This window comes from Bos mutus, chromosome 4 (genome assembly GCF_027580195.1).
Source record: "Bos mutus isolate GX-2022 chromosome 4, NWIPB_WYAK_1.1, whole genome shotgun sequence".
Lineage (NCBI taxonomy): Eukaryota > Metazoa > Chordata > Mammalia > Artiodactyla > Bovidae > Bos > Bos mutus.
The window spans coordinates 78505290-78528514 of NC_091620.1; the positions used below are offsets into that span (position 1 = coordinate 78505290).

Here is a 23225-nt window from a genome sequence, read left to right on the forward strand (position 1 = left end):
GCTAGAAAGTAAACACTAGTGGACTCACTGTGATGAATGACTTTGAGTTTAACTCCAAGGGAAATCAAAGCACTTCATTTGTTGGTGAATTGTCTTCCCTAATTTGTGCTGTATATAAATGTACACTTGAAAGAAACTGAAAGTCGCTCATTTGTGTCAGACTCTTTGTGACCCCATGGACCATACAGTCCATGGAATTCTCCAGGCCAGAATACTGGAGTGGGTGCCTTTCCCTTCTCCAGGGGATCTTCCCAACCCAGAGATTGAACCCAGGTCTCCTACACTGCAGGCAGATTCTTTACCAGCTGAGCTACCAGGGAAGCCCCAAATGTACACTTGTCCATCAGTATTTCAAAAATGTCATTAAATATTCAGATTTTAACTGAGTAAGATCATTACAGCATAGATCATCTTTTTCTTTGGTGTTTTACATGGGGTGCTTTTCGTGTTGAACTTTCATGTGCTAACTATATGTACAGTCATCCAGAATTTTCTCCAATGTAAGACTTTTAATATGTTAAAAGACAGTTTGCATTGGTTTTGATATTATACTGGCATTTCATATTTGACCACTTTTGTTTTTCAGGAAACTCACAGCAATATGCATTGAAAAAAAGATTTTCCATTCCATATGTGTGCTGTTTGTTTTAATCTGACCAATTTAGAAAATGTGAATGTCTTTCAAACAATCACTATATTTGTGCGTCACATATTATTCTTTACCTGAAAGGTATAATAATTAGAGGATTATTACTGTCCTTGTGAAGTAAATTAGGGTCTTTTTCTTCCTTTTTTCTTTCTTGTGACTCTATTTATTTCTTAATTAGTGTGACAAATGTGGTTTAAAATAACAATTGTACTATTACTAGTGAAAAATGTGCTGTTAGTGGCAGTGTTGTTGATAGAAAAATGTCACAGAGCACTCATTTTCCTCTTGATTTAGTGCAGTGGTGGTTACAGAAAAAGTTGTAATAAAAAGAATAATGGAATGGCTAATATTATTAGAAGAGTGGAATTTTACTTTGATTTATTGAAAAGATAACACACTAATAAGCATCTAATTAATAACTATTCACAAAACATAATTGTTAGGCTTCAAATTATTCTTTCACTATAAGCTAATCAAGATTTTAGAAACAATTCAAATTAATGGAAAAATACACTTTGCAAAATTAATGGTTACTTAGATTTAATAATAGTTTGAAAATTGCAGAAAATAAAAGCATGCAAAGAAACTAAATATCTGTATAATATCAAACAAATTTCAAGCTGTTTTAATAGCCATTACTCAAAAATTTGATTAAGATCGTGCATATTATGATTATCAGAAAATTATGATGTACTACTGAGCTAGAAACACAAAATGATCCGTGATTCCTAATAGGATTTTATTATCTGTGTCATTAATGTTACCAATAATCCAAATTCATTATGTTTGCAACATTTGAGTAGAAAAACACATAATATAAGTGTGCCCCCAAGTGGCTATAGGCTAGTTTGTAAAAATATAGAAAAATACCTAAATGTTTTGAATGAGGGCCTTAGCTGGTTATATTCTCCAGTAAATCCTGGCTCCACCTTAGGCAGAGGAGTGATGGTTATAACCCTCCGCTTAGGCAGATTGTTATCTCTCCTATTTGTAAAGTTATTCCAAGTTAGAGAATGTATAACTCTCCTATAGTTTTTACAACTATTTTGTTTTTAGTAGATACACATTAATCACCTTTCTACATGTGGTGTAGCGCTGTGAAAACATATTAAGACAACAGAAAATATTTTTTTCCCTCGTATACATAGTGTTTGATTATTTTAAGTCTGAGTAATTCTCTGTCAAGTATTTAAAAATACCTTTTGTGTTTAAAATAGGATATTGGATTGAGTAAGAAAATGTGTATTAGGACAGGCTCACGGCCTATAAAAGTAGTGAGCCTATTTTTGTGATATACATGAAAATTGTTAATTATTTATAAATGTTGTTAATCAGTAGGATATTGGATATCTATAAGTTATGTTGTAGATTCAACAGAATTTGAAACCCCCTTTCCATAGACCTTCTTCATAAAGTTGTCAACTTTTGCATTTTGACACAAAGATATTACCCAATTAATACTCTTCTTCATTTAACTCTCCAGTCACTAGTTCCAAGAGGCAAAACTTATTTGTTGCTCAGCTCATGCTTCTGAAAGAACTCTGCAAGAACTGGTTATTAGTGACCCTGTTAGATGTAAGCCCACACCAGATTTCTGAGGCAGCACAGTGTGTCTACAATTGGACATATGTTAGACAGTTATGAGTTGGGGATATTAAAAATCTAAGACAAGAGGGTTATAAAACATTCTGAGTCAGGAAGAAAAGCCTCAAATAACAGAAAAGGAAAATATCATTATAATCACTTTTGAATTTTTGAATGACAAATATTACTAAAAGATTGAATTTTCAGTTGAAATAGAAGTTTTGAGTCTTATCAGTTGTAACATTTCTAGTCTCAAGGTGAGTTTCTTCTAGCTGAAGTATAACTTCCTATGTTTCCCATTCTGTTACTTTGTTTAATCTCAAATTCTTTGTATCCACTCCAACCTTTTTTTTAATTGAAAAATTTAAAAAGTAAAATCATAAATTCAGTTTTAATGTGTACAATCATTGAAGAAATAATACAAACATTTATATTTCCCTACTAAAAATTTCTCTTAATTAAAATTGTTTAGCATAGTAATTGTTCTTGATTGTGAAGAAAAGTTTTTTTAAAATTTAATTACAGAATTGGAAGGAATCGAACAGTTTTTAAAAAGATAATCCCAACTGACCTTTAATTTTAGTTTGGTAGTTTAACATATATTTTTAAAGTTCTCAGAACAAGATTTCATAAATAAATGATGTCTATTAATTTTTTGCTAAGATCAAAATGAGTTATATATTTTTAAAAGACCATTTCTGACCTTACCCTTTCTACCTATGTTATCTAAAATAGGAACTCTAAGCGTAAATCAGAGTCAAAATATAAATTATAATAGTAATACTATTTCAAAAAATTACTTTCTGGAACATTCTCTTCACACTGATAGAGAAAAATAGATTAAAGTAGAATAGGAGAACAAAAAGACAAAGTAATGGATAAAATGATAGTATTTGTAATCTTAATTTAAAATCTCAAAGCATTATATAGCTCCTAGTAAAATGTGGACTTGTTTAATAGATAATGGTTTTCAGCCAGAAAAATGTATTGAGCGCCTGAACTGAATGATTTCTTGTGCATCGTTTGTCTTTGTTATCTTAGGCTCCTTAATAACTTGTATTTCGCAAAGAAATTTCAAATTAATTGCTCTTAATATAACATTTTTATTCGATCCTATTTATTGATAACTCCTTGTGTTTTTGAAAATAAAGCCAGAAATGCTCTTGTCAAGGTTACTCACTGAATGGGGATCATTCTTACATGCTTAGGCTGGAAATGTATTACAGAACAGTGAAGCCGTGACACTGAGACAGGGCTACCTAAATCCACCAGAGCTACCGATTGGCAAATTGCTTAATTTATATTCCTTTCATCTCATCTAATTATCTAATCTAATTAGCTCTCTTTTCAGAGTAATTATAGATCTTATGCACTGATCTCCTATTCTGACCTATATATCACCTTCGACAAGTGGATAAGTTAAATGATATCAGACATGTTTTAAAAATAAATGTTGTAAGTGATGGCACTTTAAAAAAGGAAAAAAAGTCATCTTTTCTGTTCATAAATAATGATTGTGTTGGTAATGCACCAAATAATCTTTTAAAGAGTAGGCTTTGACCATTAGCATACCATATAACATTAGAAAGGAGCATATGCTACAAACAAGAAGCTCAATGTTTCTCTTCTAAAAAAATCTCCTAATTATTTACTCTTACTTCCTACTTCTTATTCACAAAGCTAAAACACACTAGTGCTAAGATATTTAATTATTTTTTTTTCTCTTGCGGTCACGATGTATTGTCCTCAAACCATTAATTGTAATAATGTTCCACACTGCTCCGAAATAAAATGGGGGAAAGGAGTACTCCATTGAGGATGACTCTTCAGCCTGAGCAGTCTTACACTGTCTTGATCACACATGGTCCCCAGTTTTCAGTTGGATTGGTACAAAAATACATTATTGAAATCCTCAATTCTAAAGGTAAATTCAGCATTAATACTTTTTTCTTCCTATGGAAAAGTAGCAGAGAAAATTGTATGCATTTCTTTGGCATGTGTAATTTCCATCAACAGGCACATGTATAGTGAACATTTCATTTGCACTGGCTGAAAAGGAGTAATTGACCAATAAAATGCCACATGTATCATCTTTGAATGTTTCTATGGTATAAGCACAGATATATTATCAGCAAAAATGAATGCCTCTCAAATTCTGGCCAATGGAAATAATATAGAATACATTGTTTTTTTCCCCATTGTTCTATGATTTTAAAATAGGCCACAATGCAGAATTTACTTCCAAGAAAATTCAGTGTCACTGATATGTACAGTAAGAGCACTACCAAAATGTATCAGTTTTCAGAACTGAAGACATAAGACACCCCAATCCTTGCTAATTCAAATAAATCAAAGCTTACCAAAGAAAGGTGATAATACATTAAAATGTTTGTGTGAAAAATTTTGCCTTACAACACTAGTTATACAAGTTAGTATCTATTAAAACTGAATACATCACACAGGACCTTTTATATCTTGAAAAGTATACATGAGCAAGAGTGGAAGAAAAAAGCATCTGTTAGAAAAGCCCACAGTCTTTCAGATTCTCTTTGATTATTATATCTGTAACTGCATCAAACACGAACTTGACATTTTGAGTATCTGTGGCACAGGTCATGTGGGAATAAATTTCCTTATCTTCTTTTTTTAAATTCAGGTCTAGAAACTGGTTCTTGATGTAATTCCCTGCATCTTCAAATGTATTTGGACCTTGTTAAAAAAAAAGTTAAAGAAGTAAACCGTAATTGCATTTAAAAAGCATACAATTATAAATAATCTTTAGAATTTTACTTTGTGTGCTGTTTGATGTGCTCAGGATTAAAAAATCAAAATGGCAATAGTTAATTATCAGGGATTTATATAACATCTACTTTGTGTTGGAAACTATGCTTACCCTACTGGGGATTTCAAGTGGTTAAAATGTAATCTCTGCATGAAAACATCAAAATATAGTAGAACTACTAACATATTTGGGGCTCCCCTGATGGCTCAGTGAAAAAGAACCCACCCACCAATACAGAAGACATGGCTTTGATCCCTGAGTTGAGAAGATCCTCTAGAGAAGGAAATGGCAACCCACTCCAGAATTCTTGCCTGGGAATTCCCAAGGACAGAGGAGATCGGCAGGCTATAGTTCCTGTGGTTGCAAAAGTGTCAGACATAACATAGTGACTAAACAACAGCAACAACTGATGTATTTATACAACAGAGTGAGTAAGAAAGCCTGGATGTATGTCAAAGACTGTGCTTGTAAATATGTGCATGCTTGTGTGCATGCGTGTTAATATAAACTAAAAGAAAAGAATGGAAATTGAAGATGAGTGGAATACATAATGAGGTAGTGTTTGAGCTGGACTTTGAGGGTAGGTAGGAGAGAGAAAAAAATCTGTGTGAAGGAAAGCTAAAAAGTGATAGGCATGTACTGTAAGATTCCAGCTATATGACATTCTGGGGAGGGCAAAAGTATAGTAATAGTAAAAAGAACATTAGTTGTAAGGGTTGGAGGTGAGGCAAAAGACATGAATAGGTAGATCACAGGGAGTTTTAGTGTAGTGACACTATTCTGTGTAACACTAAAATGCTGGGTACCTGACGTGCGTTTGGTATTACCCATCAGACTGTGTAACACAGAGTTTTTTCTGATGTAAAATATCATCATGGACTTTGGTTAATAATGTATCAATATCTGCTCATCAGTTGTAACAAAATAAATGAATGACACCAAGTCAAGATGTTAATAATAGGGCAAACGGTGGGAGCTGACCAGAGAGGAAATATATGAAAACTCTCTATTTTCTGTTCACTTTTTATACCAACTAAAAATTGCTTTAAGAAATAAAGATTATAACCTATTGGAACACATAAGGTGCTTAATTATGATTCTATATTTAATTTGTAACATTCAATACAACATTCATGTAACTATACTTAATTACATGACAAATGTATAAGCATATAATTAATATTTATAAATAAAAAAGCTATAAGCAGTCATTATAGATTAGCCTAAGTAGCTATTTTGACAAAGTGCCACAGCCCTAGCACATTTGGGCTACCCACATATCTAAGTGGTAAACTAGGTTTATATTTATGCTTGAGCTAAGTTGCTCAGTTGTGTCCAATTCTTTGCAACCCCATGGACTGTAACCCATCAGGTTCCTCTGTCCTTGGGGATTCTCCAGGCAAGAATACTGAATGGGTTGCCATGTCTTCCTCCAAGGGATCTTCCCAACCCAGGGATCAAACTCAGGTCTCTTGCATTGCAGGCAGATTCTTTACCAACTCAGCCACCAGGGAAGTCCATATTTATGTTTAAACCATAAATATCTCCATCTAACACAGTTTCATTAACAACAGAGCATATAACTGTTTACAAAAAACAACAGTCTCCAAAAGAAATACAACTCTTCTAGAGAACCTGACATTTATAGTCAATAGCAAACAGTGTCAGTACTAAAACTCTGCTGCTGCTGCTACTAAGTCACTTCAGTCGTATCCGACTCTGTGCAACCCCATAGATGGCAGCCCACCAGGCTCCCCCGTCCCTGGGAATCTCCAGGCAAGAACACTGGAGTGGGTTGCCATTTCCTTCTCCAATGCATGAAAGTGAAAAGTGAAAGTGAAGTCGCTCAGTCGTGTCCAACTCTTAGCGACACCATGGACTGCAGCCTACCAGGCTCCTCTGTCCATGGGACTCTCCAGGCAAGAGTATTGGAGTGGGGTGCCATTGCCTTCTCCTACTAAAACTCTAGGAGGTAGGAAAACTGGAAAAAAGCTGACACTATTCTCAAATTGATTCAAGATCATCCTCTGGAAAGTTAATTCTGACTTTGAAGAGTCACTAAGATCTAGTACAGCGTTACAAGGTTTCATTGGGAAATATCTAAAAAATGCCAATTTGAAATAAAATTTATACTCATCATAATTTTTAAGATAATGTAGTTTGCAATGCCATTTGATACATTATATGGAGTCTCAGCCCTGTTTGGTCTAACCACATCCCCTTTATTCATTAGAGCTTTGTTTTATTGCAGGCAGTGTAGAGAGGGTTTCCTCTTTTATTTGTAAAATTCTTTCCAATGTGGATCATACACATGACTCAAGAAGTATCATAGCCTCAAACCTCCTAAATATTATACATCAAGGTCCAGATAGAAAAGTGTATCTCTATACAAGAATTTACTACTTTGGAATTAAAGGAAGAGAATCTTACCAGTATACTCTGGAAAGCAGATACTAAGATGCACTTTGGTAACTTTTTCTTGAAAGAGATCTTTTTTATTGAGAAACAGGACAATGGAGGTGGTTGCAAAGTACTTGTGATTACAGATACTGTTGAACAGGTGAAGGCTTTCATGCATTCTGTTCTGTTAGATATAAAAGATGAAAATGTGTAGGATTGTTGCAAGATATTAATGGTGGGGATTATGAACAAGGATCTAGAAATAGCATCTGTCTTTGGAAGTTCTTAATTGAGTTGGGGAATGGGGTAGTCATATTGGAAATCACAAATGCTTATTTTTTACCTCGATCTTGTCTTCCTTTTAGACTTACCACTTCTTCATCTTCCACCAGAACCATGTCATAGGCACTGAGTGCAGCACAAAATATAATGCATGTAACTCCTTCAAAGCAGTGAATCCATTTCTTTCTTTCAGATCTCTGTCCACCTACATCAAACATTCTTTAAAAAAGTAAGGATAACAGAAAAATGAATCTTACAAATATCCACCAAAATTTACATGAAGACGAACATTTGGAATTATAAATGAATGCTTGTTTAAAGGTAGTCTTTTAATTTTTACTGATTATGAAGTAAGACTTATTTGGGCAACTTGCAGCTCAAGGACTATAGAAAAAGAGAACTTTTATTTATTTTTTGGTTTTCATGCAGGCGTCCCAGGTGGCGCTAGTGGTAAAGAACCCACCTGTCAATGCTGGAGACGTAAGAGATGTGGGTTTGACCCCTGGGTTGGAAAGATCCCCTGGAGGAGGGAATGACAACCCATTCCAGCATTCTTGCCTGGAGAATCCCCTTGGACAGAGGAGCCTGAAGGGCTACAGTCCATAGGGTCGCAGAGAGTCAGACTGAGGCAACTTAGCATGTATTTACACGGGGTAGAGTAAAATAATTCACATACTGACTTTGAGCAACTGGGAAATTTACAGTAGTTTGAAGTTTTAGTAAGATATCTGTTGGCCTTAGAGATTTTGATCAAAGACTATCTGTATTCTTAAATTACTAGAGCCCAGAGAAGATTGAAAGTTGTCATAATTCTGATGCTACAAGTCTTGCTTGTTCACTGAGCTCCTCCTACATTCATTCATTCATTCATTCATTTGAACAGTTATCTGCCTACTATGTACTCAACACTGTGCTAAACCTACTGACACAAAGATAAAAAGATATAGTCACTGTCTTCAATGAGCTTGCTGTCTTGTAAAGAGAAAAATAAATTATTATAATATTTTATAATAAATATTCTAATTTGTTGTTGTTATTCAGTCTTTAAGTCACGTCTGACTCTCTGTGACCCTGCAGACTGCAGCATGCCAGGCTCCCCAGTCCTTCACTGTCTCGGAGTTTGCTCAGATTCAATATATATATATATATATTCTAACATAGAAGGTAAAATATGAGCCCAGAGGAAGATTTAAGTCACCCTGAGTGATCATGAAACTTAAAAGAGATGTTTGAAAATTTGGCCCTCCCTCTGGTTTTGTATTTTGGTAAAAAGCACCAATGTGGACAGAGAAACTCAATAAAGAAGCTAGGAATCCTTTGTAATCCCCCTCTTTCCCTTATCTTACATATAGGGCACATGTGAAATGCAGTTTCTAATTCATCCACTCCTTTGAAACTCCTCTCTTGTACAAGCCACTACAGTTTCTCACCAGGGACACTATAGAAATGTTCTAATTGGTCTCCCTGTTTCTAAAAGCTCTAAAAACAAATTCTCACAGCACTCAGAATTTTATCCTAAAGTAAATCTTATTATACCACTTTCCTGCTTACAATTTTTCAAAGGCTTCTTTTCCCGTTAATGTATGCTCAGTCACTTCAGTCATGTCTGACTCTTTGTGACCCTATGGATTGTAACTCACCAGACTCTTCTGTCCATAGGACTTTCTTGACAAGAATACTAAAGTGGGTTGCCATGCCCTCTACCAGAGAATCTTCTGACCCAGGGATTGAATCCAAGTCTCCTGGATTTCCTGCATTACAGGCAAATTCTTTACTACTGAGCCACCAGGGAAGCCCTTAGAATCAAACACAAATTTTTTTTTTTTTTTTTTTTTTGATGACCTCTAAGGTTCTAGTTGTTTTTGTTCATTCCTACCTTTGCAAGCTTCAGTTCAGTTCAGTTCAGTTCACTCAGTCATGTCCGACTCTTTGCGACCCCATGAGTTGCAGCACGCCAGGCCTCGGTGTCCATCACCAACTCCCGCAGTTCACCCAAACTCACGTCCATCGAGTCAGTGATGCCATCCAGCCATCTCATCCTCTGTCGTCCCCTTCTCCTCCCGCCCCCAACCCCTCCCAGCATCAGAGTCTTTTCCAATGAGTCAACTCTTCGCATGAGGTGGCCAAAGTACTGGAGTTTCAGCTTTAGCATCAGTCCTTCCAAAGAAATCCCAGGGCTGATCTCCTTCAGAATGGATTGGTTGGATTTCCTTGCAGTCCAAGGGACTCTCAAGAGTTTTCTCCAACACCACAGTTCAAAAGCATCAATTCTTTGGCGCTCAGCCTTTTTCACAGTCCAACTCCCACATCCATTCATGACCACTGGAAAAACCATAGCCTTGACTAGACGGACCTTTGTTGGCAAAGTAATGTCTCTGCTCTTGAATATGCTTGAATAGGTGGTCATAACTTTCCTTCCAAGGAATAAGCGTCTTTTAATTTCATGGCTGCAGTCACCATCTGCAGTGATTTTGGAGCCCCCAAAAATAAAGTCTGACACTGTTTCCACTGTTTCCCCATCTATTTCCCATGAAATGATGGGACCAGATGCCATTTTCCTACCATTCTTCTTTTCAATGCAATCCAATCACAATGCTATTCATTCAGTTCCTTTAATATAAATCTAACTTTTTGCTATTTTAGGACTTTTGCACAGTGCATCTCCCTTCCAGGCAACATGGTTCAGTTCTTCCTTCCATAAGACTGTTTTTTCCCTCAATGTTCAGGTTTTAATATCAATATCGAGACTTTGCAGATAGCCACCTAGAGCATCCTTTGTAAATTGTTAACTCTTTCTGCTGCCCATTTATTTTCTGTTGTATCACTCCATTTCTTTTATAGTAATTGTCACAATCAATAACTGTGTTTTTTTCATATGTTTAGTAGTTATCATCTCCCTAATAGAATAGTGGTCTCATGAGGGCAGGGACCTTATCTACACTGGAGATGGTTATATTCCCCGTGCCAGGCACTGTGCCTATAACATAATAAACATGCAGTAAATACTTGCAAATAAATGAATAGTTTCCATGTTAATGAAATGGAAGGAGGATTTTTACCCAAAGTCATCAAGGAATGAGAGAACACGGCATGCTTGGGACAAATAGTTATATTTTGGAGGATGTAAAGATTACGGTAAAATATTGAAATTTATGGCCTGAGTCAGCAAATATTTATTGAGCATTTATTACATTCTAAGTGTCAGAGTTTCAGTCTTGAGAATCTTCTGATCTGGTTGTAGTGGTGGTAGTTGTGTGTGTGGTCTGTGTGTGTATCAGAAACTGCAGAGAAGACAGTGTGTAAAAAGAATGTTCCAGATAGAGGCAATAAGAGCAAAAGCAAGAGCAAAGGATTTGAGCACCCAAGAGTAAGCCTGAGGTGTTAGACCAGAAATAGATTTTCTGTCTTTTCTATTACATGAGAAGACCAGTTTTTATATCGTGGTCAATGGCAATCCATAGGTGATTTTGAACTGGGGTATTAACATTTGCTTGTGTGCTTATTGTTAGGTCACTTTGATCTGAGTTCAAATCTGAAGACAGATTTGATGAGGAAGAGATTAGAGGCAAAGGAAAAATTACAGGGCTTTTATAATATCTTGATCCCAAAATATTAAATATTCAATACCAAGGAACACCCAACCTGTACAGATATTTCAAAGGTAATAACAATATTGGAGTATTAAATATCGGTCAGCAGACTTATTGAAGATAATCAGAAGTACCACACATTGTACTTCTCTAGTGCTTAATATTTCACATATTAATCCAGTAAAGAACAGACATATAGAACTAAAATTCCTCAAATATGTGTACCAATGCAAAATCACTCCATTTAGTAGTATATTGAAAGAGAAGTTGCTCATATTATTGAAGATGATGTTTAGGAGTTCGATAGTTGTGTGGTTTAGAAATTCAAATTTGGTGTCAATAAAGACTATTATGGGGTTCCCTGGTAGCTCAGTTGGTAAAGAATCCTATTATTCTTTAGGATTATTAAAGAATCCTATCCTCCTGCAATGCAGGAGACCCTGATTCAATTCCTGGGTTGGGAAGATCCCCTGGAGAAGGGGACGGCTACCCACTAGTATTCTGGCCTGGAGAATTCCATGGTCTATACAGTCCATGGGGTCGCAAAGAGTTGGACACGACTGAGGGACTTTCAGTTTCACTTTCAAAGACTATTCTAAGTGCTGCTAATTACCAAACCCTCTACAGTTTCAGACTTGCAATATAAATGGAGGAAGAGGACAGTTTTGACTTAAAGGTTATAATATGTAAAAATTAGCCAACAAATTTAATTTTTAAAATTTAGTAAACATCCTTATGGAAGCAAGGATGATAAATATGCATTCAGACTTTAAAACTTTTAGTCAACAGTTATTTAAACTCCACCATAAAGTTATCAGATAGATACAATTATCTCTCTAAACAAGGCTCATTAATCCAGTTGATACTTGAGGCTGCTGTGTAGCAGGTGCCATGTTAGGTTCTTTATGTATGACAGCTGTGTTGTGAATGTTAAGCTTTGTTGCGAAGTTCATTAGGTTTGCTTCCTTAGACTACAGGTCCTAACAAGTACATCTATCTACTGTTAGTTGTCAAATCCTCACCAAGTAGAGTAGAAGCATATTTGTTGTGGAGCCTTCTTTCCCCAGGTCAGAAAATAGCTTTTTGTGTTGTCAAACCAATAACTGTGTAAAACTTTAAAACTTTCCCCTTCCCAAGGGTTGTATTGCATTCTTTTAATGGGCCATGTGGTTATGTCCTGACTTTGATCACTTATCTTCTCTGAACTCTGCTATTGATATTAACACATATGTGTGAAAAGTAACTATTCTCCTTTTTAGTCAAATATTTAGTTGATAAAACGTTCAGTTCAGTTCAGTTCAGTCGCTCAGTCATGTCCGACTCTTTGTGACCCCATGAATCGCAGCACGCCAGGCCTCCCTGTCCATCACCAACTCCCGGAGTTCACTCAGATGTCCATCAAGTCAGTGATGTCATCCAGCCATCTCGTCCTCTGTTGTCTCCTTCTCCTCCTGCCCCCAATCCCTCCCAGCATCAGTCTTTTCCATGAGTCAACTCTTTGCATGAGGTGGCCAAAGTACTGGAGTTTCAGCTTTAGCATCAGTCCTTCCAAAGAACACCCAGGACTGATCTCCTTCAGAATGGACTAGTTGGATCTCCTTGCAGTCCAAGGGACTCTCAAGAGTCTTCTCCAACACCACAGTTCAAAAGAATCAATTCTTCAGTGCTCAGCTTTCTTCACAGTCCAACTTTCACATCCATACATGACCACTGGAAAAACCACAGCCTTGACTAGATGAACCTTTGTTGGCAAAGTAAAGTCTCTGCTCTTGAATACACTATCTAGGTTGGTCATAACTTTCCTTCCAAGGAGTAAGCGTCTTTTAATTTCATGGCTGCGTTCACCATCTGCAGTGATTTTGGAGGCCAAAAAGATAAAGTCTGACACTGTTTCCCCATCTATTTCCCATGAAGTGATGGGGTCAGATGCCATGATATTTGTTTTCTGAATGCTGAGCTTTAAGCCAACTTTTTCACTCTCCTCGTTTACTCTCATCAGTCAAGAGGCTTTTTAGTTCCTCTTCACTTTCTGCCATAAGGGTGGTGTCATTTGCATATCTGAGGTTATTGATATTTCTCCCGACAATCTTGATTCCAGCTTGTGCTTCTTCCAGCCCAGTGTTTTTTATGATGTATACTCTGCCTATAAGTTAAATAAGCAGGGTGACAATATACAGCCTTGACGTACTCCTTTTCCTATTTGGAACCAGTCTGTTGTTCCATGTCCAGTTCTAACTGTTGCTTCCTGACTTGCATACAGATTTCTCAAGAGACAGGTCAGGTGATCTAGTATTCCCCTCTCTTGAAGAATTTTCCACAGTTTATTGTGATCCACACAGTCAAAGGCTTTGGCATAGTCAATAAAGCGGAAAAAGATGTTTTTCTGGAACTCTCTTGCTTTTTCCATGATCCAGCGGATGTTGGCAATTTGATCTCTGGTTCCTCTGCCTTTTCTAAAACCAGCTGGAACATCCGGAAGTACATGATTCATGTATTGCTGAAAGCCTGGCTTGGAGACTTTTGAACATTACTTTACTAGTATGTGAGATGAGTGCAATTGTGTGGTAGTTTGAGCATTCTTTGGCATTGCCTTTCTTTGGGACTGGAATGAAAACTGACCTTTTCCAGTCCTGTGGCCACTGCTGAGTTTTCCAAATTTGCTGGCATACTGAGTGCAGCACTTTCACAGCATCATCTTTCAGGATTTGAAATAGCTCAACTGGAATTCCATCACCTCCACTAGCTTTGTTCGTAGTGATGCTTTCTAAGGCCCACTTAACTTCACATTCCAGTATGTCTGGCTCTAGGTGAATGATCACACCATCGTGATTATCTTAGTCGTGAAGATCTTTTTTGTACAGGTGTTTTGTGTATTCCTGCCACCTCTTCTTAATATCTACTGCTTCTATTAGGTCCATACCATTTCTGTCCTTTATCGAGCCCATCTTTGCATGAAATGTTACCTTGGTATCTCTAATTTTCTTGAAGAGATCTCTAGTCTTTCCCATTCTGTTGTTTTCCTCTATTTCTTTGCACTGATCATTGAGGAAGGCCTTCTTATCTCTTCTTGCTATTCTTTGGAACTTTGCATTCAGATGCTTATATCTTTCCTTTTCTGATACGAGGTATAAGTTATGTAAGTGATCCTTAGCCCACTGTTCTCTCTCTCAGCATATCTTACAGCCTCCCAGGGAAGGGAGGACAAAGATTACTTAGTCTTAAGGTTTTATTCATATTGATAAAATGGCTTCTGAAAAATCTTAGATTGCATGCTAATAATCCTCTCATTTTATGACTCACTTGATAAACAGTTTTTTTTTTTTTTTTTTTCCCTATGCAGAGTGATGTTAGAGACACAGGTCCAGGGAGCATTGACCTTTTTTCTAATGCCATCTGCTATTACTGAACTGAAATGCTCATTGGCAAAGCAGATCAGTGGCTGCAGTTTTGCTTTTATGTTGATTCTCTTGGATATTACATTTTATTTTGCTGCTGTTGTAGTAATTTATTTTTTACATGTCTTTTCATGTTTATCTCCTCTAAATTTTAATTGGGGCTTACTTTAGAGAAGGGAATGGCTACCCATTCCAGTGTTCTTGGCCTGGAGAATTTCATGGACAGAGGAGCCTGGTGGGCTATACTACATGGGGCTGCAAAGAGTCAAACATGACTGAGCAGATAACACTAAAGCATTATAATCATTGAAAAAAATGTGGAGATTCCCAAAGTGGAACATGTAAGAAATATAAATACACACTTCATCATCACTTTTCTGAGAAAAACAATAATAGAAATCAGAGCACAACCTGTTTTTTGCTGACTGAATATCTGGATTGGTTAAATATACTGGGACAATTAATGAGGTGAATGGATATGCGATGTGGCTCGAATATCCTTAATTGCCTGAATAGTTAAGATAATTAGAGCTTTAATGACATTAGATGGAACTTTCAGTTCTCATTTTGAAAAGTTTTTTTTTCTTTTTTTTGATTGCTTGATTGACTTAATGCATGTTTCCTTAACTGTGATATTTAAGAAAGGATTCTTAAATATTAAAATGTGTTTAAATGCCTGACAGGTATGATGTAACTAAAAATTCACAGGTCAGGCTTTTAAGCAACAATTGAACATCAATTATTTGTTAAACTGCCCATGGTATTAATATAGGGCAAGCCATCAAAGTTTTATGGCTTTATGTTAAACAGTTGACTAAGCAGTTGAGTTTTATAGTCCATTTTAAACAGTTGGAAAAGGTATTAAATTTTACTAATTTATGTTAAACAATTGGCTAAATATGGAGGAGGGCATGGCAACCCACTCCAGTGTTTTTGTGTGGAGAATCCCATGGATAGAGGTGGGCTACAGTCCATAGGATTGCAAAGAGTTGGACATGACTGAAGGGACTTAAACACACAAATATTTAACCACATAAGATTATTCATACTTCATATTAGAATAGGTTATTATGAAATAATAGGCCCTTTATATACTTTCAAAGTCGTTGCATAGTCTAGGATAGCTAAAAATAGTGCTATTGCAGCTAATTTTTTGTAAGATGTCTTTGCTCATCCTATAAGCATGTGACTGTCTTGGAAAAATAACAATTTCTGACATCCTTTATGTATTTGACCACAGAAAAATAAGATCTAATCTGAGTAGAAATTTATTTTAAGCTCTTGTGTTGAATGGGATGTAGTCAACATATTTGACTGTATCAGAATTGGTATAACTTTTTAGAATTTTATCTTTTTATTGACATATAGTTGATATACAAAATTATATTATTGCAATTTACAACCTAGTGATTTGACATTTATATATGTTGTAAATTGATCCCCACAAAAAAGCTAGGTATAAGGTCCTAAGGTGGCTGCCTGTGTCAGGGCCAACGTGTGTATCTGTGTTACCACTGCACAGTCTTAGCAAAGTAGCTTCACTAAGTCTTTCCCTGTGCCCAGTTCTGAAAATAAATTAGGGCAGATGCTGCAGATAGAAAGAATATGCACCGAGGTCATTCTAAATCCCTTGACTGTTATTAAAAAACAGAATCAAAAGGATTAACCATCATAAGGTAGCCTGGGGTTGCTAAACTCCTGTAATTGTTAATATCATTATATATTTTCTACTAAATTTGTGTGTAACTTAAAATGCCTACGGAAGAGTTATTTGATTATTGAATAATATAATGCTTAAAGTCATTAAAGTAAATTCTATCATGAGAATAAATTAGATATCATGTTATGCTGCTGCTGCTGCTAAGTTGCTTCAGTCGTGTCCAACTCTGTGCGACCCCATAGGTGGCAGTCCACCAGGCTCCCCTGTCCCTGGGATTCTCAAGGCAAGAACACTGGAGTAGGTTGCCAATTCCTTCTCCAATGCATAAGAGTGAAAAGTGAAAGGGAAGTCACTCAGTCATATCCAACTCTCAGCGACCCCATGGACTGTAGCCCAAATATCATGTTATATAACTTATAATTTTGAAAACATTAACCATGAACATACCTGTAACAAAAGTATAGTTATACATGATTTATTGCTCTGTGAGATCTAATAGAGAATAAAAACCAGACACTCCTAAGCTGTCTCATGTTCCAACAGAAATGAACATAGTGGGCATGATTTAACTTCAAATTCAAAACAATTATAATTTATTTTGTATCATAGATTGGGTAAATCTATGATACTGTTGAAAATAGTTACATTACAATTACAAAATCTAAAGCTCTACATTGTAATAGTTGCTGACCTCTTTTCCCTAGCTTCCATATAGTTTTATCTCCTTTCAATTATTTTAATCATAGAGCTCTAGGAAGAAAGGACTTCTCTATAACTGATAACTCTTATGATCTGTAAGTTGTTTGCCCTGAGGAATTATTTTATAATAATAAAAGGGTTAACATTTGCATTGCATTTTCTATTTACATAGTAACTTCTGTAAAGAGAAATAATTCTACCAGTTTGACAGTTGAAGGTTCTGGTATGATAAAAGAAACTCCAAGGTAATTTGCATTAAAGTCGGACACGACTGAAGGGACTTAGCAGCAGCAGCAGCAGCAGCAGGTGATACATGAAGATGATACAGTGCATCGACAGAATTTTTTCATTTTGATGTTCCTGTTTAAAATTCTACAGTCTTGAATTTAATATGTAAATTGACTTTATCTTTAAAAGTTTTAGGATGATTTATGCTATGTGAATACAAATCAGTACTAATGTAAGTACCTCGGCACTTACTGAAATGAAGTTGGAAGGTACCTTATTTTTATACTTCCTATTTTAAATACTATGAAATTTTACACTGTGAATGCCAGTGTACTTTTGGATAATCCTATTTAGTACTTCAAAAAAAAAAGTGATTTAGCTGTGAGAATTTATTAAGGGATTAATTATCTCAATTGCTGTGACTATTTAAATGATTTGAAATTTTTTTTTAATGATTTGAAATAGTTCCTTACAAGCATGTATAACTGTGTTTTTTATACTTTATAGTAAAAATTGAGTATTTTCAAAATTTCATTGCTTAAATATTGTTTCTAGAGGAATTTCCTATATGCTCTTCCTCATAAATGATGTTCTTAATTACATACCCTCTTGAGCCAGAGAGAAAGCAAAAGCTAGTTTTTTAAAGTTAAGAAAACAAAAGAGCTCGAAACCTAGTTTTAGTGGGTGGGAAAGAGGTAGTGGTTACATACCATAGGAAATGTTATGTCAAAATGAGTCTTAACTGAGCTTCAGTCCAATTCACAATTATCTTACATTTTAGCATTGCTACTGTATAAAGAATTAGCAAGACCTTTCTCATTCCTTCATATGAGCCAACAATATAAGAAAGTATATTTTCATATATGTACATATGTATATATACACGAAAGATTACTTATACAACTTAAAATGCTTTACAGAACTAACCACAGAATTAGAAAAGGAAAGGAAAATGATGATGCACCAATGAGTCTAGTGTCCTAGTGCAAATGCTGTATTCTACTTGGTTTTTTAAAATGTATGGATAACGATATTACAAAATTATGGATAATGATATGAAGTTCACTACTGAGTGAACTTGATGTTTCAGGAAATGATGATGATTTCCTGAGCTTTTGTGTGTTTGTTGGCAGTTTTACACATACCCTCCTTTTAGGAGCACAGACTTGTGAGGTGCCAAAGAGCCCTAACAACAGGACTTTCTCTCCCCAGTAGGCTGTCTTTTTATCCCTCTTCCCTCTTCTCTCTGAAGGGAATTATGGATGACCAACAACATTGGAAGAAGCACTTACTCTACAGGACAAGAGTGGTTTCCAGCCCAGTTTACCTTATGGCCCATCAGGGTTGAGCAGTGTAAGAAGTGTGGTTTTCGAAGTTAGAAAGATAGCCATTTTAATCACATTTCTAGCATTTCTGTGTGTGATCTTGCAGAAAGCTTCTACCTGTTTTCAGCCTTCACTTTTGACTCTTTGTCTTACGTAAGGACAGCAACACCCAATCATCATATCACAGTAGGGGTGTAAAGACCATGTTCCTAGCTGCTTGGCACAGTACATTCACTCCTCCAGGCAGGATTAAGGCTGACTGAGTGCCTGCTCGGAGTTAGTCACTGTGGTGATCACAGGAGATAGAGCTGTAAGCAAACGTGGCCCCTGGCCTTCTGGACCTCAGATCACATGAAACAAAAGGAGCAAACTGATAAAGAAACAAGGCAGTTTCATATAGTGGTAATTTCAAAAAGAGAAAAATGCTGTAACATCAATTGTGTAATGATACTGGCTCACGTTGCTGTGGCTGGAAAGAACTGTTTGTATATCTTCCCAGTTCTACATTTAGTGTCATCATGTTTGTAAGTTGAAAATGGCTATTGTTAGGGTATTGACACTCAAGAAATCCTCAAGGGCCAAAAATCAGTCTGACCCCCCTCCATCCCTGGGGGCTTGTTGTTACATATTTACCCACACTCTGCAGGATATAGTTTTAACAGGGACATTTAGGGATGGTTAATAGGTAAGGTGGTCAAGACTCTATGAGGGGACAGTGTTTGATTGGGAAACTTAATAAGAAGGGGCCAGTTCTTGCAGAGATCTAGTGTCAGAGCATTTTAGTTAAGAAGAACAGTAAGTGCAAAGACTCAGACTTAGACGTTCAAGGAACAGAGATATAAAAAAGATAATTTATGCTAGTGAGCGTTTCTGACAAGATACTTGATTGTTTGATGGGGTAAAGAAAGACCAGGCTTGGAAGTTTCTAGATGTTCAAGATGTGACATTAATTTTTAAAACTGGCTTATCAGCCAGTTTTAATAATAAGACAGTCTAGGATCCAGAAAATTCCATTAGCTTTATGTAAGATAAGCTAACACCAAGTTATAATTCTCTGCTGGGACTTCAACTAATTTTTTACAACAGCCACATTAGACAAGCAAAGAAGAGATAATTTTATTTCTCAACAGTTACTGCTAATTAATGGAGACTCTGATTGGAACCTTGGTAGGATTAGCCCCAAGGCCTGTAGTCAGCTTCTAGCCTGTTTCAGGGAAAAATTTGGAGAGGAGAAAGAGTCAAAGAAATGTGAGTGTGCCAAAATTGCTTTGAGAGGCTTAGGAGGGGTAGAACAGAGGAGCAATTGGATTTGGGCTCTCAAAGTACAACCCTGAAAACTGGATCAATGATCAGGAGTCTGGAGAAAGTAGTTGCCAAAGAGGAACTGTACCACAGTGATGACAGGCCTGAAGACGAGCTGCTTATGTTTGCCAAGAGATGTTGATCCCAACCTTTGCAGTTCCTTATCCTGTTTGGGCTTTCATTCATCTTTCAGAAAATTAATTATTTGTGTGCTTGACATTAATGGGCAGTTTTCAGGGCTTTCTTCCATATTAATTGAAAGTATCTTGGCCATCTGTGTAATAATATTCTAATTAAATACTATATGTCAGTAATTACAATAGTTTTAAAGCAATTAAACTTTGATCCCACTGAAACAATCTTTCCTCAATGGATACAAACAATTCATGTCACCTTTTCCCATTTTTTTCTACTTTTAAAAGATTCCCATTATTGAATGCATGAATGATTTAATTATGTTTTTATTAATTAAATAATTATGTTTATGTTATATACCCTTAATTATGCTTTAAGGGTACATCTAGAACATGGTTTTAATATCTAATATTCTATCTCAGGGAGAAGGCAATGGCGGCCCACTCCAGTACTCTTGCCTGGAAAATCCCAAGGGTGGAGGAGCCTGGTAGGCTGCAGTTCACGAGGTCACAAAGAGTCGTACATGACTGAGCGACTTCACTTTCACTTTTCAGTTTCATGCATTGGAGAAGGAAATGGCAACCCACTCCAGTATTGTTGCCTGGAGAATCCCAGGGACGGGGGAGTCTGGTGTGCTGCCGTCTATGGGGTTGCACAGAGTTGGACACGACTGACATGACTTAGCAGCAGCAGCAGCAGCATTCTATCTCATCCACAATCGTAGGGAGAGGTACTTAAGTGTCAAGGGACATTTTCTAACACTATAGTATGGATTTCTATTTCTTGGTATAGTAAATGGGTAATTTTACAACAAAATTGCTAGGAGGGTCTTGATAATGCAACAGCAATGAAAATAATCGACTCATACCCAAATTATGCTTATGAAATAGGTCTTGTTATTCCAGTAGATAGCATCACATTCAAATAATTCTCTTCTAAATTATTTGCATTTTTAAATTAAGGAAACAAAATAACATTTCAAGCAAATGGGAGAGTAGGAAGGTACAGAAATAAGATCCTTGGCACCTGTTGCTTCAGTGTTATTTAAATGTATTTCCTTTTGTTTTTTTCAAAGTAGGATATCAGTTTCAAGTATGAGGAAACTAAAATCTAGCTCCCACCTGCTCAAGAAGAGGTATTTTTTTCTTGAAGAGGAGGATGAGGCTCAGGATCAGGATTGGCATTGAGAGCTACAGGAGGGCAGTGAAAGATCATGGAACTGAAGTAAACAAGGCCTCATGAACATGCCCAAGGACTCATTGTACTTGATCATGGGTTAGAGCTCTTCTCCATAAAGAATATGTGCTTGATGCATATTTCTGTTGAGAGTTTAAAAAGACATTTGCTCATACCTGAAATGCAAGTCTTTAAAGGAGAATTGAGTTTCAATGATTCCAGTTGTTTTCACTCGAGAATGTAGAACATCTTGTTCATTCGGGACATAGCCAGGCGCTGCTATTCTGTCCAAATCATTAAGGTAGCTAATAATAATAATAAAAAAAAGAATATATAGTTTTAATTTTGTGTTAGAAGATACCAGGATTCAGTACAAATGAATTTTTCGTTTAGAGTCCATTAAACTGGTTAACCTCCAGACTGATGCTTTTCAAACTCTGCTTCTCAAAATTATAAGAGCTCAGTGGCTAGGATGTGGCAGAGTGCTGGGTGTGACGCACAACTGACCTGCGGGTCCTTTTGTAAAGGCAGCTGGGTGAATGCTGCCTTAGCTTTATCTTACAAGGCTGATATGATGGATTCACTGGTGTCTGAATAGGCATTTGAGAGGAAAGCTCTCCTTACAGGACTTAGATCATCCCTCCGCCAAAAATGCTTTCTTGTAATGATGGTCACTAGACTAGTCTCAAAATGCTGTAGTTTGTATTTAGGCAGTTGGAATTTTAAGAGAGTGACTTGTTTTAGTATTGTGGTCTGTCGGTTTTGTGTTGTTTCTCCTGGATCATCTAGTTTAGGAATTGGAACTGTCTTTATTAAGTGCCATGATTTTATCCAGTTAGGTCAGTAATAGAAGAAGCTTTTCACTTTCTTTCTGGTTCATGCTGGAACTACTTAGTTACGTTGCTGACCCACTCCTGAGTCAGTGCTCCTGAGGACAGAAAGCTGAATTTATACACTGTATACTTTCCTGCCTCCTCTTCTCTTCCAAGAGTGCCTCAGCATGTCCTCTGCTCTTCTCCAGAGGCCACATTTAAAAAGCCTACTATCATCAGCCAAAGTACTGTCCTCTTTCTGCCCACAGGATCTAGGGGTGGTGGGAGGCTGGAATGAGCATGATTAAGCTGTGTGCTCTGGAAGAGTCTATTAGATTAGAGGAAATAAACCGCTTTTAGCTTCATCCTTCAAGCCAGATCATGTCGCTGGAGTAAAACAAAGTGCTTTATTGCTTTAAAAACAGTTGAAAATCACCTGTTCTATACTTTTGATACTAAGGTTTTAGGAGCTTAGCAATATGGCTATTTCTATAAAAATATTAAATAGAGATACCAATAGCCTAGTAAAGTTTTTATGCTCAAATTGGCCTTTATATTGAACCAAGTTTATACTTACAACCTAAATAAAAAGATTATAATGGACATGCATTCATCTAGACAGAATTTGAGAGGTAGAATATAACTGAGTATTAGTTATTGTTCAACAGTTCAATTTTTCAGAGACTAAGTTGAAGAGCTGTTATACCTCAAAGTCTAGCACAATGCTTTAAAAGTTAATGCTGTTTGTTTTTGAAAATAAATTCAGTAGCAATGTAGATAATTATTCTTGAAGGGTATTTCTGATTTTAAGCTGAAATAAACTAAGAATGGTCAAGTGTCCCAAAGGGATTTTGGTCAAGGACAAATAGATAGTCAGTCTTCAGAAAAACATATGTGTATAATGTGAAAATTGATCACCATGTTTTTTATAATAGTTTAATTTTATGATAAAAAGACAAATCAGGGTATAAATACATCAGAAAAAAATGTTAGAAGATATTTTGTTTTATCTATTTTCTATTTCTGAAGCAAGGTCTTTGGTGAATTTCTTAACTCAGGCTGCATATGTGGTAGTATACTGTTGGTCAGTTGGTTCATGCAGGAGCAAAACTAAAAGCAATCCAAACAGAAACATACCTGCTGTGACAGAGATTAAATCCATTTTCGTTATGGGTAAATGAATGCTTTGGTAAAGACACGCTTTAA

The 23225-nt window shown here is 36.2% G+C and overlaps 1 protein-coding gene across 2 annotated transcripts in view; it reads right to left on the bottom strand.

Annotated features, from left to right (window-relative positions):
- Window positions 1–782: 782 nt before the first annotated feature.
- The window catches only part of GNAT3 (G protein subunit alpha transducin 3), a 59131-nt gene continuing 36688 nt past the window's right edge, over window positions 783–23225 (bottom strand). For both annotated transcript variants that reach the window (XM_005900847.2, XM_070369688.1), the window contains 4 exons: window positions 21384–21512; window positions 7787–7916; window positions 7446–7599; window positions 783–4942 (listed from right to left, as the gene is read on the bottom strand). In XM_005900847.2, the coding sequence (XP_005900909.2) occupies window positions 4752–4942; window positions 7446–7599; window positions 7787–7916; window positions 21384–21512 (604 nt within the window). In that variant the 3' untranslated portion in view covers window positions 783–4751. The remainder of the gene's footprint in view (window positions 4943–7445; window positions 7600–7786; window positions 7917–21383; window positions 21513–23225) is intronic.